Here is a 25,898-nt window from a genome sequence, read left to right as displayed (position 1 = left end):
ATTGGCACGGAGGAGATGCAGTGATGTGTGTACGTGTGTGTGTGTGTGTGTGTGTGTGTGTGTGTGTGTGTGTGTGTGTGTGTGTGTGTGTGTGTATGTGTGTGTGCACATGCAAATGTGTTTTTATGTGTGCATCAGTCCGTGTTAGGGATTCAATCCGTTTCCTTTCCATCAGATATGCAGTATCGGCGACAATACTAGAGTGACCGATCCACAGTTTTCTGTTATGCTCGGTTCCCGTGTTGCAATGAGCTTATGTTTATTAATCCGTTGACAATTTTTCCAAACAAATATTATCTAATATATCTAAATATTGAAAAGTTTCCCAAGTTTCCCATCCCTGCTGATGATTTGGCACTTCCTGCAAATGTTTCCCAATAAATGCTTCTTATGTGACGGCAGCGGTCGGCATTTCCTGTGACACTGGAAGTTAACATCAGCGGAGATTTACTCCATATTGTTTTTCTTAAACTACATTTAGACATTTTCTGGAATTTTTGTTGGGAGGTTGTTTTGAAATATTGCATGGAATGTTTTATTACATGTTTGCCGCGTTACACGTGTGTGTGTGTGTGTGTGTGTGTGTGTGTGTGTGTGTGTGTGTGTGTGTGTGTGTGTGCAATCGGAGAGCCAGACCCGGAGGTCATGTGAATGAACACTGTGCAAACGCAGGAAGCTCTCGAAAGGCACATCTGGGCAGAGGACAAGCCAGGGTGAGATCTGTTTAGAGGATCTTGTAAACTACAGTCACATGGACTCATAAGTAGGTTGTTTATTGCACGGAGTTTTGGCAAACTGTCATCCCGAGAGATTAAACATTTTGGCTCGGGGGTGGTGGGGTTAAAAGCAAATCCGATTCCAGGCCATGTAACTTCAGCTAAGTCTGATGGACATGTCAGAGTAGCTGTAATATATGTCTGATTCATATCCAGTAACGGATTCTAAAAAGAAAAAGTTGAACATAGTGTAACTAGAGTAGCGCTGTCCTACATTTGTTTCATTTTCATTAGTATGTGCAGCTTTTATCCTGACAGTGTCGGATGCTTTGTTCCCCATCAACTTTAAAACAAACAAAACCAAAGATTATGCAGAGATGGGTTTTGCATAGTGGAGTTAGCTGAAGCCTTTTAAAAACACAACAATAAGAAAAGGGACAGAGAGCTGTTAGCTAACAGGACAGATGACGGTTTGTTTAAATGACATGGATGAAGGGCTGTTACTCCATCCTGCTCCGCGTCTCTCAGACTGCCTTAATCATGCTCCTTTTCTCCCCTACTCGTCCAAATCAGATCAAAGCAGCTGTCCTCGGTAGAAGGGAGGAAGACAGAAGGGAAGAAAAAAAAAGCTGAATGTTTCATCGAAATCTCTTTATTAAAATTCTGCTCCAGTGAAACTTTGCCACAAGAGAAGCTCAAAGAGCTGTATGTGTGCGCCATGTCAAGACAGATCCCGGCCACCAGAAGACATTCCCTGACCTGAAATCCATTAGTCACAAAATATATTCATACGTTCACATCAAAGGCCCGTTTGCTTTCAATTAAAAGTGAATGGATCTTTGTGACTTCAATACGTCACTGCTCAAGAGTCGATCTGTGACACATCGGATGCAACAACTCGGCACAACATCGTAATCTGTAAACACTTGGGATTTGTCAAATGTAGGCCATCAAACAAGAGGGCGCCTTCAGGCTTATCAAGCTTCATAATTGGCATCTCTATATTAATTAATTCTGTTCTCCACATTAAAGCTGATTTGGATTTTTTTCTTCTTTATCCGTGAGACATTATAGAAAAATCGAACTAATCTTGTAATTATATTATTATATGAATAAGACGAGGCATTCATCTTCTTTTTAGCCATTTTACGATTAAAAAACATGACCACCATGCTCTCCGAGCACATCCAGAACCCTAGCGTTGCTTTTTGATGAGGAGCCCTGAGATAATGGCGGGGAAGAAACAACTTTAGATTAAAATATACACACACAAGCAGGAGGAGAGAGGGGGGAAGTATAAAGTGGAGTGAAGACATGCCTTCACTCAGGATTCCTCTGCTAATCCGCCCTGTCGCTGGTAACTCAAATCACAGCTTTGACTCCAACGGATCTGTCGGAGAATTACAAGTGTAAGTGCCTGTGAGTTAGGAGAAGGGATTAGGGAGAGGAAAGGAGACGAGGAGAGGAAAGGAGAGAATATGGAGGAGAGGTGAAGAGGTGAAGAGGTGAAGAGGAGAATTTACAAGGAGAGGTGAGGACATGAAAGAAAGAGGTGTGAAGAGGAAGAATAAAGGGGATGACACAAGGGGAGAAGATGAGGAAGAAGAGATGGAGAACAGAGGAGAGGAGGAGGAAGAGGAGAGGAAACAATACAGATCTGACGGATCTGTCTAGTAATTAAAAGTGTGAGGAAGGAGACGAGAGAAGAAGGAGAGGAGAGGCGAAGAAGAGGAGAGAAGAAGAGAACAGAAAAGAGGAGAGGAGACAAGAAGGAAAATAAGGGGGAGAGAGAAGAGAGGAAGAAGGGGAGGAGAGGAGAGAACAGAACAGAAAAGATGAGAGGAGAGGAGAGGAGAGGAGAAGAGAGGAGAGGAGAGAGAAGAGAGGAGAGGAGAAAAGAGGAGAGGAGAGGAGAGGAGAGGAGAGAGAGAGGAGAGGAGAAAGAGGAGAGGAGAGAGGAGAGGAGAGGAGAGGAGAGGAGAGGAGAACAGAAAAGAGGAGAGGAGAGGGGAGGAGAGGAGAGGAGAGGAGAGGAGAACAGAACAGAAAAGAGGAGAGGAGAGAGGAGAGGGGAGGAGAGGAGAGGAGAACAGAACAGAAAAGAGGAGAGGAGAGGGGAGGAGAGGAGAGGAGAGGAGAGGAGAGGAGAACAGAACAGAAAAGAGGAGAGGAGAGGGGAGGAGAGGAGAACAGAAAAGAGGAGAGGAGAGGAGAGAGGAGAGGGGAGGAGAGGAGAGGAGAACAGAACAGAAAAGAGGAGAGGAGAGAGGAGAGGAGAGGAGAGGAGAACAGAGGAGAGGAGAGGAGAGGAGAGGAGAGGAGAGGAGAACATAACAGAACAGAAAAGAAGAGAAGAGAGGAGAGAGGAGAGGGGAGGAGAGAAGGGAAGAGGAGAGGAGAAGAAAAGAGGTGACGAACTAAACTTAAAGATTTCACAGTGTTGATACACTTCATCAAAGTAACAAACAACCATCAAAAGCAATAATTGCGGGAGGGCAGTCACGACAAAGGAAGGAAGGACAAGTCCCGTACTTAAATATTTATCTAACGTTATGTGAAAGTGAGAACTTTCTGCATACCTGAGAAAGGCGAGCTTGGGAAAGATTTGATAAAATGCTACAGAACCCCATCCCTTATGGAGAGGAGAGGAAGACATGTTACTGCATCTCCTATAACACACCTACAGAATATATCTCATACATCATCGCTGCCCGAGATGAGGCAGGTTGAAACCTCCATCACCATCCACACACTCAATACCCTCTGCTCTACTTTAAAATGCCTTACATTTCACGTGACGCAAAACCTCCTCAGACAGTGAGATTGAGTGTCTTAGCAAAAATGCGGGGCAAATTTAATTTAATTATATGGTTTAAAACAAGTGACAAAAAACTTGGAGAGGAGCCTCAGCAATGTGGAAAGGTGACCAGCAAAAATGTCCTCAAGGAAATAAAGAGAAACAAAACTTCACTAGAAGGGCACTCAGGGAGAGCAAAGACCAATGCCCTTTCCATGAGTGAAAAAGAATGCGTTTATTCGTCCCGTGATTCTGATCCGCTCTAAAAATGTAACATGTTCTTCCTTTGCCCGAGCTACACCCTTCCATCAAGTTTCATGAAAATCGGGCCAAACAAACCCAAACAAACTAAAACTAAACTAACCTCTGAAACTACTGTATCTCTGTCCTTACAATCTGCATACTTGTCTGCATGAGCATCAAATAGCTGATCAATTTCATGTCCCTCCCTTTTTTAAATATTTGACATACTATGGAAAAATGCTTTAACTGGTATTTGTTTTGGAGCACATCGGCCTACATGTTGAGTGACGTTCAGGGGAACAGATCCACAAACACAACTGGCTTCAAGATCAAGTGGCAAACACGGACCAAGGTAATACAATATCACATTTATCTTTTCACCCTGCGGTATATCTGGCGCAGCTAATTCATTTAAAATCAATTATGATAATAAAAAAATAAAATGTACGTGGTCAAGTTCATCCCGAACTGCTCCCAGATTGAACTTCAGCGTGACGCGAGTGCATGTTTACAAAAAATGTTCCGACCAAAGGGAAATGTCACATGAAGGAAAACGCACTGCCCACAAGTGAGTTGGGGGGGAAGTAAGCTGCTTACTGCTCTGTGCCCTGCCTGGGGAACCCTGTGACGCTAAGTGGGCCCTGGTTTACCATCTGACAGTATACCCACAGGGAGCCAAGCCAAGCGGCTTTAATTTTTCCTTCCATCAGTTAAAAAGCCTTAATTGACTTTATAAACTTTATGGCTTTTTCTCTACGGGAAGGTTTAAGTGCAAGTGTGTTCTGTGTTTGGTATGGGCTTTCCCAGGGGAGTGAAGCCCATTAAAGGGATTTTGAAGGCAGATAAAAGCCTTCTCTTCCAGGGGTGGCAGAAATACAATAGCCATGTTGTCATCCTTGCATACGCCAACCAACAGGGTTCTTTTCAATACGTCCTCAGCATTGAGGTGGAAAGCCCGCAGTGTCAGCCGACTGTTGCAGAACGGTTGCAATCGATTTAGCCTTTTAGAGGTATCTGAGGCTAGGTGCCCTCTCACTCTCTCCTAAGCACTTGAGTCTCTGCCAGGTAGCCCCATCGATTGCGCTTTCCTTTGTGATTTGGTTCCCAGTAATAATAAATGAGGGGCAAGAAAGTTGGAGTGCTGTTGCTTTAAAAACCAATGATGGGCAGCCATGCAAGCGACTTAACCGTCAGCAAAATTGCACATCAGAGCAAAGTCCAAGGGATGCAGGTACGTTTACTGCGTAAGGGCTAAGTGACATATTAAACTAAAAATGTCTGTAATACTGCAGAAGTCATATTTTGCAGTAATCATCATTTTTTTTGCAGGCATAAGAACAAACAATAGGCTCTTGTGCCCTAGTGCGCATCTAAGTTCATACTTGGTTCAGGAGAGCAAAAGGGTTAATTTGTACACAGCAGCAGATTAGCTACAGTAGCTTAAAGACTGATAAGGAGAATGAAATTCAAATCACAACCTTGTGGGTTTCTAATGTGTTGACGGCATATGCACGATCGTCTAAAGCACAGACAAACTGATAGACAGTCGAAGCTCTTATTACAGGTGGAGCACCACAAATATTTTTGAAGCCAAAATCATATCAACATGTGAGAGTAAAAAAAAAAAAATGAATGGTAAATCTGCCAATGCTCTGTTTTTACATAACCACCGTTTCCTTTTCAAAACGCCACCACATAAACACATGTATTTGCAATTATTTTTGCAAATCTTGAGGCAGGAATCAGTATAGACTGTATGATGATGAATGATTTAAAGTAATATATGTTGGAGCATATCGGCCTACATATTGATTGAAATTCAGGGGAACAGATTCACAAAAACAACAGTCTTCAAGATCAAGTGGCAAACACGGACCAAGGTAATATAATATCACATGTATCTCTTCACTCTCCGTTATATCTGGTGCAGTTAATTCATGCTTCGATTGAAATCAATGAAACCAAACAAGGTTGAGTCTTTACCGCAGCAGCTCGGGTTCGAATACGACCCACGGCCATTTCCCGCAGGTCATCTCCCCTCGGTCCCCTTTTTCCTGACTATTGAATAAAGTCAAAAAAAGCCAAAAAAAAAAAAAATGACAAATAGATTATCCTCACTGCAAACAACAACTGTACCATGTGCCACTGTTTTGCTGAGGAAGAGAAAACGGGATAAAATAAACGCCTAAATATGCAGCCGTAATACAACTTCTATTTCCATATGTCCCAACAAATATACGAAAACACCAATATAACGATTTTAAGTTGACGTCGGCCTGTAGATATCTCGGCGGGGATCAGTCAGTATTAAACAGTGTCAAACGACTCCCTCTGTTTAATTAAAGGTCTTTCCTTTTTGACATCTGTGCTTCTAACTAGCTATCTTATGGCAGGGACTAAAGGGGAAAGCAGAGCTCAGTGGCTGCAGAGAGTGAAGGCTTGCTTGTGAGGGCTGAATTGTATACTGGAGCAGATAATGTGAGAGCATCATGTGTGTGTGTGTGTGTGTGTGTGTGTGTGTGTGTGTGTGTGTGTGTGTGTGTGTGTGTGTGTGTGTGTGTGTGTGTGTGTGTGTGTGTGTGTGTGTGTGTGTGTGTATTTGTGCATGTCCTGTGCGCTTGTATGTGTGAGTGTTGAGAGCTTGAAGCCAGCATTTGCAGAGTGATACCCCGCCGTCTTTCATCTCTCTCAGATTTCTATCAGGAGCTTAAATCATCTGAGGCCAAGCTGAACAACACCTCTCTCACACATTTCCACCGCACGGTCCAGCTCGGCTCTCTTGGAATTGTTCCTTTTTTGGTTTAAAATTGGCAAAGCTTGTGGATAGTACCCGGTACTGTTTTTGGTGCAACCTTGGTCGAGGTTCCGAGCGAGCTGAAATAAAGGCACCACCGATTGGTCAGAGAGAATCGTCACTAGAATCGAGCTGAACCATGCAATGGAAATGAGGCAAAGATAAACATGACACTACAAGGTTTGTGCCAACAACATTTCTTCAGACGTCAAAAGCATCTTGTGACTCAGTGATGTGTTAAATTGGTACAAACTTAAAATCAGCTCCCCTATGGCTCCTCTCCAACAAATTAAAATTGGTTCTAATTATCAGTCTCGTTTTGTTCGAGTGAAGGCAGGGGTCGGGGGTGGAAAAGGAAAAAGAGACAGGCAGGCAGATATTTCGAAAGATAAAAGAGGTTATTCCACTCGCAGGAGATGGTGTTTATGTAGTGCGAGGAAGAGTTGAGGTTGAAAAGAGAACAAGTATGTTACTTGTGATTCCCTACACACAAAGCACAAATAAGACACATCCTGTCTCAAAATGATGCAGAAAAACGAGTCCATGCATTTGTTACTTCAAGGCTGGATTACTGCAACTCATTGTTATCAGGTTGTCCCAAAAAGTCGCTTAAGACTCTTCAGTTGATCCAAAATGCAGCGGCACGTGTATTGACAAGAACAAGGAAACGGGATCATATTACTCCTGTATTAGCTGCTCTGCACTGGCTCCCGGTAAAATACAGAATAGAATTCAAAATCCTTCTCCTGACTTACAAAGCAATTAATGGTCAGGCTCCAGCATATCTTAAATATCTCATAGTACCTTATAAACCAACTAGAGCATTGCGCTCCCAGACTGCAGGGTTAGAGTCTCTAAGAGTACAATGGGAGCCAGAGCCTTCAGCTATCAAGCTCCTCTCCAGTGGAACCAGCTTCCAGTTTGTGTTCGGGAGGCAGACACCCTCTCCACATTTAAGAGCAGGCTAAAGACTTTCCTTTTTGATAAAGCTTATAGTTAGGGCTGGCTCAGGTTTGCCTTGGATCAGCCCTTAGTTATGCTGCTATAGGCTTAGACTGCCAGGGGAACACCTCCCTGCTCTCCTCCTTCTCTTCCTCTCTCCTCCCCTCCCTCTCTTCCTTCCCTCCCTCTCTATCTGTATGCATTTATGTAAATGTATGTTACTAACTCATCATCTGGGGTATCATCCCCGGAGTTTCTGTGTCTCATGTGGCAGGTTGCCACTGATAAAGTTTACGTCAGGATCAGGAATCGTGGCTGCGCCTGCTGCCCTGGTCCTGCTGGACACCAGGGAAGCCTTTTTGACATTTTCCTGGATTCATCCATACTTTCTCTTTTTCAACACAACATCATCTCTGTCAAATGTTGTATTTGTACTATGTTGTTTATCCTGTACATACGACATCTATTGCACGTCTGTCCGTCCTGGGAGAGGGATCCCTCCTCAGTTGCTCTCCCTGAGGTTTCGTCCATTTCTCCCCCTTTAATTATGGGGTTTCTTTTAGGAAGTTTTTCCTTGTGTGATGCGAGGGTCTAAGGACAGAGGGTGTCGTAACCTGTACAGTCTGTACAGCACACTGAGACAAATGTATAATTTGTGATATTGGGCTATACAAATACATTTGATTTGAACGCAGTTTCGCCAAGTTCAAATGTGATAATAATAATATTATATTAATAATAAATATTCCTGCAAACACCTGAGCATGCAGCTTTCCTTTACTAAATAAAAATAAAAGCAGAACAAAAAGTGATGACAGGGTTTCAAGCAAAAAACTCTAGCGGGCTTTCAGGTGATGTAACATGCCCACATCACAGGCAAGGCAAGTTTATTTTCTGTAGCACATCTCATACATAAAGGGAATTCAAAATGCCTTACATAATGCATCAAAAAAAAAAGAAAGGAAAAGGATCCTCAATCACCTCTTGACAAAACTCTAACCACAGAAAGATCTGGAAACAAATGCACCTGATCAGGTCATTCACTTCCCCTTACACAGCACATCACAAAACATGTTGTTTCATTAGTCACCATAATTCATTCAATGCTGAATCCTGAACCCATATTATTTGAACTAAGAACCTAAACTACTGCCTATATTCCACCATGTAGAATGTAAAACATTGTTCGAATGCAAACACGTTGACCTAAACAGACATTTCTACAGGAAAATATACCACTGCATTGTAATCGTGGTAACGTACCAAAGCCAATGGTCTTCATGGCTCATGCTGCTCACACTGGCCAGCAGGGAAGTGATGCAACTTATCAGAAAATGGATGATAGCAAAAACAAATTATTTTCATTGATGCAGTTGTTAGGCTGACATTGTTGTGCACCAAAGCAACGAGAGAACTGAACAGAGAAGGCAAAAGACGCAGACACGTAGAGCAAATAACGGTGAGGGTTTTGCTCAGTGGACAATGAAAGAAGACAGAGAGACAATTTTGCACCAAAGAAGAGGCGTCATTGTTTTCACTGGACGGTCAATGCTTAAAACTCAAGGAAGCAGACCATGTGTTTTGGTGAGACTAATTTCATTTTAACAAAACAGTGTTTGCTTCCACTAACAACTCCAAGTGATACATTTAATTGAGAACAATTCCTTGGCTGAATGCCAGATACAGACAGCGGTGAGCATGTAACTCTGGCTGATTCTGCACCAGTGGAGGTGGTACGTCCCTGAATGAGAGTTGGAAAGAAACCAGAGACCCTGACCTCTTCCACATACTGTAGACTTGGATTCCAGATTGTGCTCGAAAGTGAGGAGGAAAACAGGGACCGTTTCAGCACTCCTCTCCACAATCCCACCACTTCTACACCGACAAACCCTTATGTTTCTGCAATTATCGTCCATGTAGGATACATAAGTAACAGCAAGTGTAAAAACTAAAGATAGAGTCTACTAACATGCAAGAATGTTTTTTATGCTGTATTTGAACATTGATTCAGAGCATCTAGGGTTTACTAAGGGTAATCTTTATTCAAGAATCTGTCTTAAAAGTCAAAAAGCCATGTGTTTAGTATATTTGACAATGTTTCCGTTCTTCTTTCAAGCTAACAAGAGACTTTCACATCGTCTTAAGTGAATCCTTTGACATTGTACATCAATCATATTGTATATTTTTAATTATAAAATATATTTGTTATAATTCTAATCCTTTAGTACAGGGCTGGGGAACCTTTCTCCTATCAAGGGCCATTTTATTTTTTATAACATCCTCCGAGGGCCGTACTAATTATTGAACTCATAACCTCTTTTTTAGACACAGCCCATTCATTTCACTTTTATTTCATGCTGTGCAAAAAAGCAACTGTTTTATTCATGTATCTTTCTGTTTTATCAGAAAACAGAAATCCTTTATTAGTCCCACAACGGGGAAATTTATCTTGTTACAGCAAAAGAACCTATGAAGTAAAAAGGCAGTAAACAATAATTAAATAGAATAAAAATGAATAAGTACCAAGAGGTTGATAGAAAATAAAGTGAGTATTGTAAATGGCAGTGATAATTGCACAGCAGTGGTGCAACAGTCTGTTCTTGGTGTGGTGGTCTACCTCTCTATCTTTCCATGTTTGTATATTACGCTCTGCAGAGAGCTGCTTGTTGGGCCAAACTCCACCGAAGAGCGTTAACTTTATCCAAACGCACTCGTCCTTTCAGCTCGTTCAGTTTGGCAGGTCTCGTGCTGCAATGACTCTCGAGATTATTTTTCAAGCGCGTCCGTACAAACTAGGCACACTGGCCTTTTACTTCCACATAGAAATAATCGTTCGTCCATTTCTCCTGGAAAGTGCGACATTCCGCATCCAGCTTTCTCTTGTTTACACTCGCCACTGCTGCGTTCACTGATATCAATGACCGTCTCGTTTAATATTTAAGTTTTTTGACATGACCACGTGATGACATGTTCCGCTTGTGTTGTGTTCAAGGACCCTGACCTTGGCCAGGAAAAACAGTCAGTCGCCAGATTTATTCTATTGCCGTCTAGTTTTTTTTTTCTAATGGAGTTTTTTGCGTGCGTTTATGAATTACCTCGAGGGCCGGATCAAATGGTCTCGCGGGCCATATACAGCCCGGAGGCCGGAGGTTCCCCACTCCTACTTTAGGAGATGGAAAAACATGACCGTTTGCATTTCACTTGGAACTAACAATGATTTTTCAATATTGATTAATCGTTAAGTAAGAATGTTTGAAAAAACCTGAAGTGATATATTCAAATTGCTAGTTTCGTTTTCGTTTTCCAGAATACTCAAAAAGAAAAGTGAAGGCTGAACATCCTCACATTTAAGAAGCTGGATTGAGGGAAAGTTCAAAATCTTTGCTTGAAAAGTTACTTTGATCAATTGTCAAAATATTTGCAGATCATTTTTCTGTCAATGGACTAATCCATTAATTGTTGTTTCAGCTCTACATTTCACTACAAATATTATTTCTGCATGTGAAAAATAAACCTTTGAATCTTTGAAATTTACAATTTGAAGACAAGTACAGCAAAGTATAGACAGTGGATGACTTACTGTGTGAACTCGTAACCAGGCAAAAGTGCCTTGTCATGTAAACTCCCAGTGCATGCCTGATGACCTGAGAGTGCTCCAGGCGTAGGCTCCTTTAAAACCAAATGAAAAACATCTCTCTTTACAGGAACCTTTGGTATTTTTTACATGAACTCTGTTTGATGTATACAAGTCTGCATTTCTTTTCTTTAAAGACTTTAAAGCAGTCTCAGAAACATCCGAAAAATATATAACTCGCTTTGATGTGCCCTTTACTTATGTTACACAAGTGATACCGCAGCTGGCAAATTATGGCCACAATACAGCCTGAACCTCCAACTTTCTTTACACCTTCCTGTCATGTGAACAATAGTCCTAAACACCACTGCAGTCAGACAATGGTTTAAAATAAACAAATTGCCTACATAGACCTTAAACACTGTAACACAAAGCAGGAATAATTGGGGTTGCACTTGACACTAAATGCAGCAAAATACTAGGAAAACCCGTATTCTCTGAATAAAAAAAGAAATCCCTAGCTCTGATACCTCCTCCGCAAGAGCTTTGCGGCTACACTGCCCCTCTGACCCCTGCAAAACAATTAAAAAGCCCTTGGCATAAAGGGAGCCTCTAATGGGCCACATATGAGGCTGCTAATAAGACAGAGGTACAGGCACCTGCTGTGCACAGACTACTAATTCTGGAGCCTGAACAGAGCGGTGGAATATGGGAAGGAAGTGATCGAGAGAAAGAGGGAGACAGAAATGGAGAGGAAGTGGAGCACAGCAGGGGGGGGTAACGTCGATGGGAGTGGAAAGAGAGACAAACTGAGAGAACAGAAACATAAAAAAGGAAGGAGGCAGGGACTCAGGGAGCAAAGCGAGAGCAATGGAAAGAGACAGAGAGAGAACATCTGCCAACCAAGCTGCATCCCTCTCTCTCGGTCTTATTACAGTTAGGAGGTTGCGTTTGTTTATCACCAGGCCTCGGCAGACTCCCAGCCTGCTCTTCAGATAAAACTAACCGCAAGTGCCACTGGAATTCATTATACACACGAGCCGACAGCTCACACAGGTCTGGAGAGGAGAGAAGAGCAAAGCCAGACAGAGGATTGCTTTTCCTGTTTGAAATTACAAACATCCCCCTGCTTTTAATTTCTCCCTTTCTCATTTGAATAAAGAGGACAGACGCGGTAATTAACGGGGTATTAAAAAAGCAAGGCAGTGTGCGGCAAGGGATGGAGGGGGGGGGGGAGAGGGGGGGGCATGGGAGAGAGCAGCAGCAGCAGCAGAGTGGGAGAGATAGTAACTAAAAGAGGGGAGAGAAAGAGAGGAGCTGTGGAGAATTAATAACAGGCCAGATCTCTCCAAGGCCTCCTTAATGGGCTGTGACAGGAATTTATTCACACTTAGGCTGGTATTAAATCAAACGCGAGGCGAGTGGCAGTGGCAGGCTGCAGCAGAGGGGTGGGGCAGGGGGGGGTGGCAGGTGAAGCAGAGAAAACGGCGGGGGTCTGCCATGTCACACAGGTCCTGCATCACAACCTCGCCACCAGGATGGAGGGTCATCACCAAGGCCTTTGGGATAGATAGAAGGATGGAGAGACGGACCGAGAAAGGGACGTATGAAGAGAACAAACGATGAGTGATGTGCCAATGACAAGACAGCCTGTCCCACGCCCCAGATGGAATGATTATCAAGTAGTCCGGAGAGCCGCTATGAATCATCCATCCTCCATTCTGCAAAATGCACCGTCACTCAGTCAGACAGCCAGCCAGCCAGTCAATCAGTCAGTGAGGCAGGCAGAAAGGAGGCTGACATGGACAGCACTTGCTACAGACAGCTGGTTGAAAATGGAATCTGCTCAAAACAGAAATCTCCGTCCAAATTAGCGCTCGGCGAAAAAACTCTGCTGGCGAATTTACTTGTCATTATTTGTTTTGTTTTCCTTCATTAATTGGCGTGTGACCAGTAATGCAGGATATTCATTAGGGCTGTAATTTTTGGTCACTTGGGTGCCACAGAATTCGGTCTGTTTTATTGGAGCAGAAACAGAGTGGGTGACTGGGAGGGGACCCTGAATAGATATGCACAATTACATTCTACAGCACCAGAGGTCTGCAGCACAGAGATTGAGCAATCACAACCCATTAGGCAGCAATGAATTATGGCTAATGCATCTTAAAAACGTATGCAAACACTGTTGACTTTCACACATGCTCAAAATAATGTTACTTCTTCATACACACACATGATCGGCAACTCACTGCATGCATGAGAGTGAGCACTGGGACACATGACATGCAGTATAAGAGTATTGCATAGAGGCAACAAGGACAAAAGAGGCAGACAATCACATTTACATGCAGACACATGTACACTGGGGGAATATACACATTCAAACACACTTAAATTCAAATACATATTGTCACACACAACATGCATCCTAGTGGAGACACTTGTGGAAAGTGATGAGAGCGATGCCTCCCTCATCCTCCCCCTCCAACACTGGGCAGATTGCATCACCATCCGTCAGCCAGACTCCGACAAACAGCAATTACCCCAATCGACAGATAACGAGAGCAAGGCTATCACTCACAGCCAGGACACCCCATAAAGCAGCCAGACATTACCATGGAAGAGTCATTTATCTGCCTCTCCTCCAGCCATCCCCCTTCCACCACCACTCCACCCCACGCTGATCTTTACTTCTACTACCTGTTCGACGCCATCAGCTTGGTAGGGGGGCTTCAGGCTTCAACTGAAATAAAAGGTTGGATTATGGGCCTGCAGTTATGGGGGATGGAATGAAACTGGCCTGTAGGGACAGTTAGGGCCGGGCAATAAACAATCGTTAAAATGTTCCCGATAAAATCTTAACGATGATACAGTTATGAGATTTATTTTCAATAAAGTTGTTTTTTAATCAGTTTTTCCTCTTCCTACAAAAACACTATATGAACAACCAATACAGCCGACACCGTCGCTGCTGCTGCTGTAAAACGGTGGATAAAGGTGATTGAGCGTCACAAAAGTCTAGAAGAGCCGATTGAATTATTTTATCCCCCTTCAAGTTAGCTGAAGTCTCTGGTGCGCAGGCTCAAATCATAAATACAGAAACATTAGAAATATTTCTATATCTATGAGTGAGATGGACAACTGTTTCATTTGAAATATTACTGTTTATATATTGTTGTATTGTTAACTGACTTGAAACATTTTTTTTAATCTCCTACTATACTAACTTAACACTAGTGGATGGAAACAGGCAGAAATTCTGGAAATACATTCAAAGATATTCAACAGCGTTAAATAAAAGAAATGATAATAATAGATGTACAAACGATAGTACAAAGAATCTTTTTGAGTTTAGGACTGCTAGTTGGACAAAACAAGCAATTTGAAGAAGTCTCTTTGGGCATCTTCTTCTGACCACACAATTAATCAAGTAAACAATAGGCTGATTAATCTGTGATAAAAAAATAAATAATCCCTCGTTGCAGCCCTGATGGTAACAGGAAGATCCCCAATTACTCTCCAGCAATCAATAGTGTGTTTCACCACACATTAGGAGACTTGTTCGTTCCACTAGTTCTAATGAGGGTCTTAGTGGCATTTTCAAAGGTTATAGTTTTATCACTCAAAAGAGAAAAATGTTTTCAAGTATGTTTCCTTTTAATTGACGTATCATACACAGACGCTAACAATTCACCAATCTCAACTTCACTAAGGCTCCCTACCCTACTCTATAGATTTAGATTTTGTGGCTACGGTAGCAAACCTCAGGCTCCAAAAGTGTCCCTCTGTTTCGTTACAGATGCTATGTCAATATTCCTGCAGTCCATAGCGGAAGCTGGGCTGTAGACAAGGATTAAGTAGGGATTGGATAGCGTGAACATTTAGGGTTGGGCCACCATTTCTACTTTCCATTATTCCCTCTTGTGAGCACAGAAAACACACTTCAATGGCTCTCTTCAGATCACTCTCTTCTGTCAAATGGTAACACGGGGTGGTGTCTGTTCCAAGGTTATTTCACTCAGAACAGAGCGTAGAAAAAAATCCCCATCCATGGATTTAGAATCCTATTACCCTGCCATCCTATCACTATGCCCATCACACCCGTCCCATGAAGATGCATTATATCATTGCTCATTATTTACAGCAGTGAGTGAATTTAAATTTTGATAGAAGTCGCCTTTTCAAAAACAAAATCTACTTTCATCTTTCGGGTAAATATGAGGCAAGCAATCCTAAACCAGTGTGACATATCTGGTGGAGAGTTTGAAGCATGCTTGGACTTATCTTTTCACGTATGCATCAATCTTCTCTCTTTCTCTCTCCTGTTACAGAAGGCATCCTATTTTCCCTGCTGCAGCTGAATTTCATCAGTCTTCTGTTATTCCTTTTGAAGACCCTATCTGAATGGGAACAGCTTAACTCTGACAATCCACAGCTGTCTACACATCTATCAATCCATTTTTTCATCAATCTCCTCACCTGTCTCTTCTTTGCTGAACATCCCTGGCTCTCTGCTACCGCCATGCACACTTTCAGTCATTTCAAAAACCCCACCCGATTGTTATAAGTTGCATTTTTTTACTACCCGTTTGTTTCTCCGAGTGTCCCTTTCGTCCTTTACCCTCCACTTCACACGTCTACTCTCTGTAACAACACAGCAATTTGTCTGGTCTTCCATCCATCTTCAAACACCTTTCTCACCTGAACAGTCCATTTCTCTCTCTCCGTTCACTTAACAGAGGCATTCTTTCCATCTTTCTTTTTTTACCTCCATCACATATCTTTCATGTATCACTCCATCAACCTTTTCATGGTAACATCCCTCTGCCATTTAGCTCTCTTCCTACCCTTTTCTCCCTCTTTCATGGATCTCCACCTCGCCCTCCTCCCAATCATCCCGCTCTCATCCAGAACCATCCTGTCTGGCTGGAGTGACTGCAGCAGATGTAGCCAGGCCACAAACATCTGCTTCCCCTGTACTGCTGCATCTCTACTCTGCTGATCAGACTAACCGCCTTAACTCCCCAAAGCTTGCTGTCCTTATTGCGGCCTTAATGTGCAGCTGGGCAGCCGGGGCAAAATCACAGCTAAATATGCTGCAAACACATGAGGCATACACTGGATATCCCAGGGCCAGATTGGAAAGTGCCAGTGTTTCTTTTTTTTCTATAAAAAAAATAACTGTTCTTTGTATGTTGCACTTAAATTGGTTTGGCTTATTTGAAGCTAATGGTGCTATTGTTCTGCACTCAAATGATTGTACCTATTTGAAGCTATTGTACTTGCAAGATTCTTGCTGTTCGGAGTTGTATCCCTATGATTGTTCGCACTTATTGTAAATCGCTTTGGACAAAAGCGCCAGCTAAATGAACTGTAATGTAATGTTTCAAATAAGTTCAAGTTTTAGCCTCTGTTGGGCGATAAGAACAAAATGAACACTGATGAAAGAAAATCTCCTCAATAATAAAACTACAAATGTCAATATACTGCCGACAAGTTACAATGCGTATTAACAACCAGTCACGCCACAGGAACACAGTTTGTCATATGACTGGTGTTTTGGTATCACAACGCAAACAGTTACACTGGAGAGAGCTCAATTGTCACAACTAACTTAAATGTAAAGTGTTGTTTTGGATAAACGAGGTAATAAGATGCCGGTGTCGCTGCCTGAAAGCCCCATTTGGCCGCTGAGGATACTGGCTGAGCATCTCGCGTTCCTCGGAGGTGTAGGTCCCCGTTATGTTGGTCCTTGTACACGCCGGTGAGCATAGAGACGACAAAGAATAGGCTTGTAAACAGCATGTAAATAAGGAAGGAAATGCACTTAGGAAAAATGTTGTTCGGCCTCAAGGATACACACAATGGGTTTGGTGTTTACTAAATGTAAACAAAACTCAACAGAGCACCTTTAAGGGAACAGCAACCTGGAATCGAAATGGTCCCTTATTAAATCAAGACATAAAGTATGTAGATGAAGAAAAACAGACTAGGTTAAGAATGTTTTATGCAAGACAACAACTGAGATAGGGCAAAACAATCTATGTCAACACATCCTTTATATATTTCACTTTAAAATAAGTGTGTGCCTATCTACTGCATACACTGTTCGGTATAAAGAGATGGGTTTTTTATAGATATACTGCATAATAAGTTATTTCTGTGTGTTAAGGATTGCAGAATGTGAGGAAAGCTTGCCCTCAGCGTATTACGTTAGCCTGTCTTCTCCATCACTATAGACTCGGATCATTTGACGGAATTCAATTTGCATGCTAATGCTTTGCATAGAGGGGGAGGTCATATTATAAACAAGGTTATTTATCACATCCATTCACTGGTCTTTAATAGGACACAATTACATTTACTTTCTAGTTCAGTATGTTATGTACCGTCATTGAAACGGACAAAAGAAAACTGCGAAAATTGTTTTTTGGTTGGTTTTTTTTGCAGGAATGTTGAACATTTCTGTATTTCAGTCCAATATTGCGTTCAAAGAGTTGGAATAGGTAGTTGGTTATTTATCTGCCACAATATAAGCAGGCTTTAACCGTACTCTTTGTGGGTATGGAGGCTTTGTGTGAAAAGCCAATGCAGTTTGTTTTGGATGGGGCTGAGAGCAGTTGAGCGCAGGGTTCACTGCAATGTTTCACTGTAGTGTTAACATTTAAAAGCAGCCAGGGGAGCTATGCTGAGCTCTTAAAAATAACCAATTCTCATCTCTGCGGCTGACACTCCTGACCTTGGACCATTATCATTGCAGCACACTCAGAACCTTGGCATGCACAATCAGTACAGAGCCGGCACAATGCACATACAAAGAGAGGAAACAGAGAAGGCTTCAGCACGCACACACACAGCATGTGTCAAAGCAAATACAAACACAATCTTTTCTCTCTGAAAAAAGAACAAAAGCTCTTTTTCACTCTCTTGCACTCAATATACACACACATACAGTATATACCAACAAAAGGGGAAAAAATCTATGACAGACGAAGCAAAGTAAAGAAGCCTCCTAAATAATGCACGATGTGTTTTACCTGAACCTTTGCCACGCTCCACTGTCCATAACTACTGTACTGGGGTGAGATATGGGAGCTGCTGGGAGGTATTGTGCACTGTATACCTCACCTGCATCTAAGCAGGATCTAGGTTTCATCGACCCAGGGCTAATATTAGCACACAGCGCTTTAATGTCATCTTGATGGGCCCGATTCCCAGCGAGAGATTAAAACTAATCCTGGACACTAAAAATAATCTGTGACGGCAAATGACATCCAGAGGCAGCGTTTGTCAGTATTAAGAGGACATGTGTTGTGTTCCAGTGGTCCGTTCAGCAACGCTATGCAGCACTGTGATTAAGAAAAACACATATTTTAACACTCATTTTTGCATTTTATTTGTTTAATATGTAAATCAGCATGTCATTTATCCTGTATGTGTCTTGATTGAGTGTAGGGATGCAACAATCCGACTTTTTCAGTCCTGATTCCGATACCTGAGCTTTGGGTATCGGCTAATACCGGGAGCCGATCCGATACCAGTGTTTAATGAGCTGTTTGCTTCACTGTGTAAAAAGAGACTGGGAACTATCAGGCATCATTTAAACATTGTTTTCCTGACTGTGTAAAACAAAATGTTACAAATAAATACATAGATATAACTGTAATCAATTTTTTTTTTTTTTTTTTTTTTTTTTTTTTTTTATAAATGGTATCCGATACCAGATCTGCTTGTTACAGATACCAGATCAGTATCGGTCTGATATCCAATATCAGCGTCAGTGATGCATCGGTGCACCCTTTATTTGAAGCACCTTAAGATTTCCTGTATTTTGTATTTGTGTGCTATATAAATAAAATTCATGATTATTATTATGTTTAATTGAGTGATCTGTATTTCTCTGCCTTGATTCTAGTCATGGAAACATTTCAACACTGTACCTCCAATGTCACAGTGGAAGTAACATAAATGGCATTATCTCATCCCACTTGTTTGAGGGTTTTCGATGTAATCCTTAAGATTTCCATGAAATCACACTTTTGTAGTATTTATGGTCGTCAATTTTCTCTTCAGCAGCCACTCAGTAATTACTCGTCAATATTGTAGTTTTCATTGTTAGTGGCGGGGTCCACCATTACCACGCTGGATTCAAATTGCCTTCCTACGCACGGGGGATCCACGACAAATGATTGCATGTGTGAAATCCAGCGCTAACGTTTGTAATTGCATCTTATTGTATCGCTTGAAATTATTAGTAATGCAAACCAAACCTTTCCTACTGCTGCTGGGGATGTCTTTGTCTGTGAAGCAGTCACAGGAAATGCAATGTATTTGTTCCCAAGGTTAGCTTCGACATCACAAAATGTGTCAAACATAACAAGGCGTAATATTTTTTTGCTATCACCACAGTAACCACTGGAGTCCCAAAATCACCAGGACTTATAAAGGATATATTAAACTTCATGCTTGTAACATTTTGCAGTGTAAGGATTAGTTTGCTTCAACACTACACAATTTCTATTTGTTTTGTTGGATAATGTTTTTAGAGAGACCACCTTTCTGGGCATCTTCATGCTCTAATCCACCTTGTTGGTCTGTAACATGTAACTGAGCCATGACTCAAACGTTCAGACTATGACTGACAACATGGAGCGTCACTATGAAGAAAAGCTCTCTGCTCTGCACTTCAAGGTGTCATAAAATGGCCTCTCAATCAGACCTGGGCAAAAACATATCTGACAGTGAATACATTTGAAAAACATCTTAGGTGTGTTTGATGTTCGCTAAAAGCTCTTAGGTGTGTTTGATGTTTGCCACTCTAGAAGTGAACACCATTCCTCAACCTCACTCACAAGATATGAAAAAAAGTCAACTCTTCTTTCCTTCTGTTAAGATTCAAAACACCATCCGCTACTATCTTGATCAAGACGTCTCTTTGTAGCCGCGGCTCAGGTCTCTTTGATATTTACCGAATACTTTTTATGCATGCTGGCAACACAAACATTCTTACTAGGGCTGGAAATCGATTCAAATCGATCAATCTTAAATGGAATTAATTACATGATATGGTGATTAATTAATCATATTCATGGCTACATATATCGCATGTTGGCTGTTAAAATCAATGTATTGCATTATCGTGGCACATGAGTAAAGCATTGAATAGAAATATTAAAAGGGACAATTAGATATCTATAAATTGTTTTATTTCCAATCATTTGTCTGCGGGAGAGCCGGGGGGGAACACGGACATCGTTCATTCACCACATTGCAATAGTACAAAGTTATGTAGGAATAACCTGCCACAAGACAACCTGAGGGACACTCGTGATCCCTCCACATTCCCTAGGAAATTGGTTAGTGTAGGTGGTTACTTACTTACTGTATTAAATGGCGGTTTAGTTACTAGATAAAGTTAGTAGAAGAGAGTTTGACTCATTCATTTAATACAGGGCCTTTCCTGTGTGATGTATCACCACAGTTTGTTCTCCCTGAAGCTCAATTAGCATAATGTTAGCGGTGGAAACCCTGTGGTCCACTGTTCCATTACCAGGTCCTGAAACTGAGGTTCAACATTCGACAGGAGTCTCGTTTCCAGCACACGAGGTTTAAGACGGCTGAGCTGAGTGATACGCTGATAACAGGGCCACATCCTCCAGTCTCCTTTAACACTGGGAATCACCATAATGTCAGCCAGTCCATAGAAACTCCGAGTGATATTTATATAAGATGTGTTTGGAGTAAGAGCCTTCAGCATCCACCCCTGGTGCTGTGCCGCTTTCAGTGACCTCCGTTGGAGAGATGGGCAGGTGTCATCGGATCACGTTACATGCATGTACATCCAAATACTTTCTAAGTCCTGGGGATATTACAATAGCATTTCCCGCCAGCATAGTGTCCCCTTTATAAACACAAACTCTATTAGCAGACAATACAGACTCTAATTTTGGTTTTGTACAAAACTGGATGGTTGCTGTCCAAACTATGAAAAGTGGACTGTTAAAGCTTGAGGTTAATGATGTCGATTAAAATTACTAATCCGTAATGAATTACAGGCCTAATTATTTGTTCTTATCTTTAAGATGATATTAGACAGATTTTCCCTCAAGCTCAGGTAGAATTAAAATGTCTGGGGGCTCATGAATGTCAGAGGTGATCTGAAACTTTACTAATCTGAAATAACATCATGTTAAGCTGAGATAAAAATCTCATTGCTTTGAGAACCCTTGTATTAGCCCTAACTTCTCATTTCAATACCGCAGGCTGGGAATCAAACCTGTAACCCTAACAGTGTTGTGCTATTGGGATGCAGAACAAAATACCTTGTTGACCTCCAGGATTTCTCTCCGCTCCTCGGTGGCAGGGCGGCTCTGGCCAGCTGCGCGATCCTCGTGTTTGGAGTTGTCATCCTCCACAAAGGGTATCAGTTGCTGGAAGAGACAGCAACCAAAAATCTGGCTATATTATTTACTGTAAAGCAAGATGACTGCAAGAGGATCACTTCCAAAATGCTGACATATTCAACTGATTTCAATTGCATTAGGTTGATCGATTACAGTAATACAGCACATACAGAATTGCTCTGTAAAAGTCAGTTTCAACTCCATTTAAGCGTAGTGGTGAAGTACAGTATGTCTCGTTCTGGAATAGAAATCACTCCCTGATGCACTTTATGTGTATTTGGATCGCAGACAGAGAGAGGAGGGAGCTCTTTTTCTGTCCATGATCCAAATACATTTAAAGCATGGTGATGCATATTCACATTTTTCCTATATGCCCGCTGAGTGCAGTTATAGGTTAGAATCATGTGCGCATGGGAAAGCTCAACCTATAAGTGCCACCCTACACTGAAGATATCCCCGTGCTGTCTGAAAATCGTGTTCCCATGAAGTGGTGAAAATGGGGATTCTGTGTAAGCTCTCACCCGTCTCTCTTCAACGTGGAGAGAGACAGCACTGAGACAGAGACAGAGAACGAGTGGGAGATTAATTCATTTTTAAACGCTCTGTGTGCTTGACCTTGTCTGCTTGACACTACAGCGAGGCTGATGTGCGAGACCCTTCAGGCGAGGCTGCGTTCCTGAGAGCCGACAGGGTCACCGCCTGCTGCTTTACATCACACTGCCCCCCAGTGGTCACCTCAGGGAGGAGGAGGCTTGCTGCAGTCACACATCAAGTATTGTGTGGATGTCTTGAGAACACACTGTTCCTGGTACAACGTACAGCAAGGACATATAGTGAGAATGTGGGATTGATGATATGCGTGATGATCTTTGTAGAGCTACTGAATAGACACACAAGTGTAAATGTAGACAAATGTCTGGGCTATTGTGCAGTTCCCAGGAAATACATAGTATCAGTTATGTTGACATGAAGTCAATGTTACAGTTTAAAACTATCACAAGTCCACAAACCATTTTCAGACACATGGCACCACTTTCAATGGGTTTCTAATAAAGCAGCGAAAACATATTCCGTAGTTTATTACACCGGAAGCAATGAGTTCCTGTTGCAAGGACAAAATAACATCTTCAAAGTTTCCTTTCCAAAACAGAAAATGGTCATACCAGACAAGATCACAAACAAAGATTAGGTAGGAGACTCTCCAAATAACTAGAAGCCAATAAAAACTGCCATATATTGGGAAACCACACCTTGCTCCAATAACAACTTGGCACGATGTTCATCTAAATCATGCCAAATTCTTCAGATTATTCTGCGTTTCTACACCGTTTGACCTGAGGTTGTACAGCTGGAGTGGAGGCCCTGCGGACACTAGACAATGATTGGAGTAAGCTGCCTAGTCTGGAACCAATGACTGACTGGTGTTTGAGTACGGCTGGAGCCAAAATCAAGACTCACATGAAGGGAATTCTTTTTTAAAACAATCAAATGAAGGCAGACGGAGAGAACTGCAGACAAACACATGAAATGAGAGGACTGTAGGACGATGGAGAAAATGTTATAGTAAGAGGGGAAAAAAAATGTAAGATTGAAGGAGAAAAAAAGAGCAAGAAAGAGCTGAAAATATGGGAGAGAGAGAAAAGAAAAGAGCGACAGAAACTTTCTGAGCTCCTGTCAGTTTCCAGGCCGAGTGTCACGCCAAACTGCTAACTCTGACTGTTGGAGGGAGAAAAGACAGCTAGGGCATGTGCAGGATATTATATCAGACAAACTGTGAGCTTGTCTCTGGCTCAAGGAAACTTAAAGTAGGAAAAGAGGAATGTTTTTCATTAGCTAATTTCAAATACGAAGCCACTGACATATCGAATTTTAAAAGGTAGCGGGCTGACTTTGGCAGCTTCTGAAGGGAAAATGAAATGTGCTGAGTAGGGTGGGAAACATGGCTGGAGAGTGTATTATTGTGTGTGTGTGTGTGTGTGTGTGTGTGTGTGTGTGTGTGTGTGTGTGTGTGTGTGTGTGTGTGTGTGTGTGTGTGTGTGTATGAGTCATAACCCCTTCCACAGAAAGATGGATGTGGTTTCCTGCCTGACAGAGAAGAATGGGCTAATGAAGTTCTCCAGGTTGCCTAGCTGAGACAAAAGAAAAAGGGTAGAAAAGACAAACCGGAAAAAATAACAGCAAAATAGCGGGGTGAACCTGTAAGGGGAGAGGGAAATTAAATAGCATGGCTAAACAGTGCAGGAAATGACAGAGGGAAGGAAGACTTGCCAGCGGAGAACGAGGAACAGAGGAAAAGTAGAAAAGAGAAAGCTGGAGAGCAAGAGAGTGAAACAAAGCCAATGTGAATAAATAGAAAAGGGAGAAAGAAGGAAATGGAGAGAGAGCCAATATATGGGGGAGAGAAAGAAGACAATAGGTGGAAAAAGAGTGACAGGAAGAAGAGAAAAAAAATATAGAAAGAGTGAGAGATTGGGAAAAAGAGGGGAGGAAAAAGCTGCAACGGGGCAGCAAAAAAACGGCAGCTGGAAAGAAAAAGGGGAAAGCGCTGACGTGTGCATTTGGTCCAGCTGTTCATTAAACGGGTCTGTTGCTAATTAGGCTGCGATGAGGTCACACTGCCTGAGTCATTGATTCCACTTCCTGTTTCGGGCAGCCAATAGTGAGCGGCTGTCAGGCAGGCACCTGAATTCTGCGGGATGATAAATGGCATGCATGCCGGAGCCAAAATCAACAACCCTCAGTCCCAGACAAACATGGTGAGCTGAGCTAATGGCTGGTCAGCAACGGAACGGGTCCCAGCTTCAATGGGAAACGAATAAACATTTAAAGGTGGAAATAAGAAGGGAAAAATAGCTAGATGGAGTAATGACTCAATGAAGGTTTACAGCAAAGGAAAATGTCAAAGTGGACCACTCATAGGCCTTCATTTAGGGGCGTAACTGCAACTACTATGGATCAATAGAAATGCTTCTGAGCGGCTGTATTATTCAATGTGGAAAATGTACACATGGCAGCCATCACAAATTTGTTCCAATTTAAGACTGGTCTCCTCCCACATCCTCCTTTATCCTCAGTAGGAGTCTGGTGAGAGAGATTAGCTCCGAGCCAATCTGTAGAAATTGGGAAGGGACTGCCGCAGTAATAAATCCAATCAAACAGTCGTGGATAGCCTAGCTGTAGTCCTGCATGGAGCCTCGAACAGTGCATGCCCAGTGAGCCACCGTGTGTGTTCCTGGAAGTGCCTTTGTAATAATAATAATAATAATAATAATAATAATAATAAATTATATTTGTAAAGTGCCTTTGCTTTGTGACATGCTACAGTGCACCACATGCATGCCTGTGTTGTATGTATTTAGTGGGTGGATCATAATTGTGCACATGCATGTGTATTTCTGTGTGACTGTGCCAGGCAGGCAGGGATGGAGTGTGGCTGAGCTCAAGTGCTGTTATTCCTGGAGGTAGATGGCGACCGTAACCAGCGGTAAAGAGACTCTGGAGACTCACCTGAAGCGACCAATGAATCTGCTGCGAGCGGAGAAAAGACAGACCTAGAGGGAGTAGGTGAGATAAGAGTCCCCCAGGATAAAGATAAAGATATATGTGTGTGTGTGTGTGTGTGTGTGTGTGTGTGTGTGTGTGTGTGTGTGTGTGTGTGTGTGTGTGTGTGCAAGAGGGGGTGTGGCAGTAACAATGGCCTACTTCCTTTAAACTAACAGCTTCCTAATTTAGCAGGCAGTTTGTGTGAAAGGCTGGGCTATATGAAGCAGTGGCTGAACGCTCACACCAAACAAAATCCTGTCAAGCTTCTACAGCACGAGCTGACGTTTGCATCTGGAAGGATCCGTCAATTATGTCAAACTAAAAATTCAACCGTTCAACAGTTATATATAACAGTAGTTACAACAACATGTCAGATCTAGTTGCAGAAGTAGGTAAACAGTATATGTATTAACAGCATAACTTCATTTGAGGTTAGGTAGGATAACATCTGAGGATGTAACCATCAATAGATAAATGTAAAACCAGAGCACATGACCTTCTAAATGAGTCAAACATGAAGTAAACATTGTTAATGTAATAACCTCCATATAATATGTTCTCTGCTTGTGATTGTCCTCGCTGAGCCTGAACCTTGTTTATTGACTCTGTCTGTTCTTGTTATTTTATTTGTATTATTCTGCTGGACTGTTAACAGGACATTGCTGTTAACAGCATTACTCCTCATGGAGGGTAAAATATTTCACCCTAGTGTGGAATTATCATAGTGATGTAATACAATGTAAATAAAAATAAAACGTATCATTATAAAATCATTATTCCTTTTCAGGTAATAACCTAAATAAGCTGATATAAGCATTTAATTCTATTTTATTGCAGTATTACATTTTAATTTCAATAAAGATTAAATAAATACAATGCAGTTACA

The 25,898-nt window shown here is 42.0% G+C and overlaps 1 protein-coding gene across 1 annotated transcript in view; it reads right to left on the bottom strand.

Moving 5' to 3' along the window:
- Nucleotides 1-25,898, bottom strand: part of med30 (mediator complex subunit 30) — a 33,735-nt gene that overhangs the window by 3,117 nt on the left and 4,720 nt on the right. Inside the window, exon 4 of the mRNA XM_029442968.1 lies at nucleotides 21,389-21,496. Coding sequence (XP_029298828.1) covers nucleotides 21,389-21,496 — 108 coding nt within the window. The remainder of the gene's footprint in view (nucleotides 1-21,388; nucleotides 21,497-25,898) is intronic.

This window comes from Cottoperca gobio, chromosome 11 (genome assembly GCF_900634415.1).
Source record: "Cottoperca gobio chromosome 11, fCotGob3.1, whole genome shotgun sequence".
NCBI classification, from domain to species: domain Eukaryota; kingdom Metazoa; phylum Chordata; class Actinopteri; order Perciformes; family Bovichtidae; genus Cottoperca; species Cottoperca gobio.
Note: the sequence above shows the minus strand (reverse complement) of the source record. Positions and strands in the feature narration are given on the sequence as shown.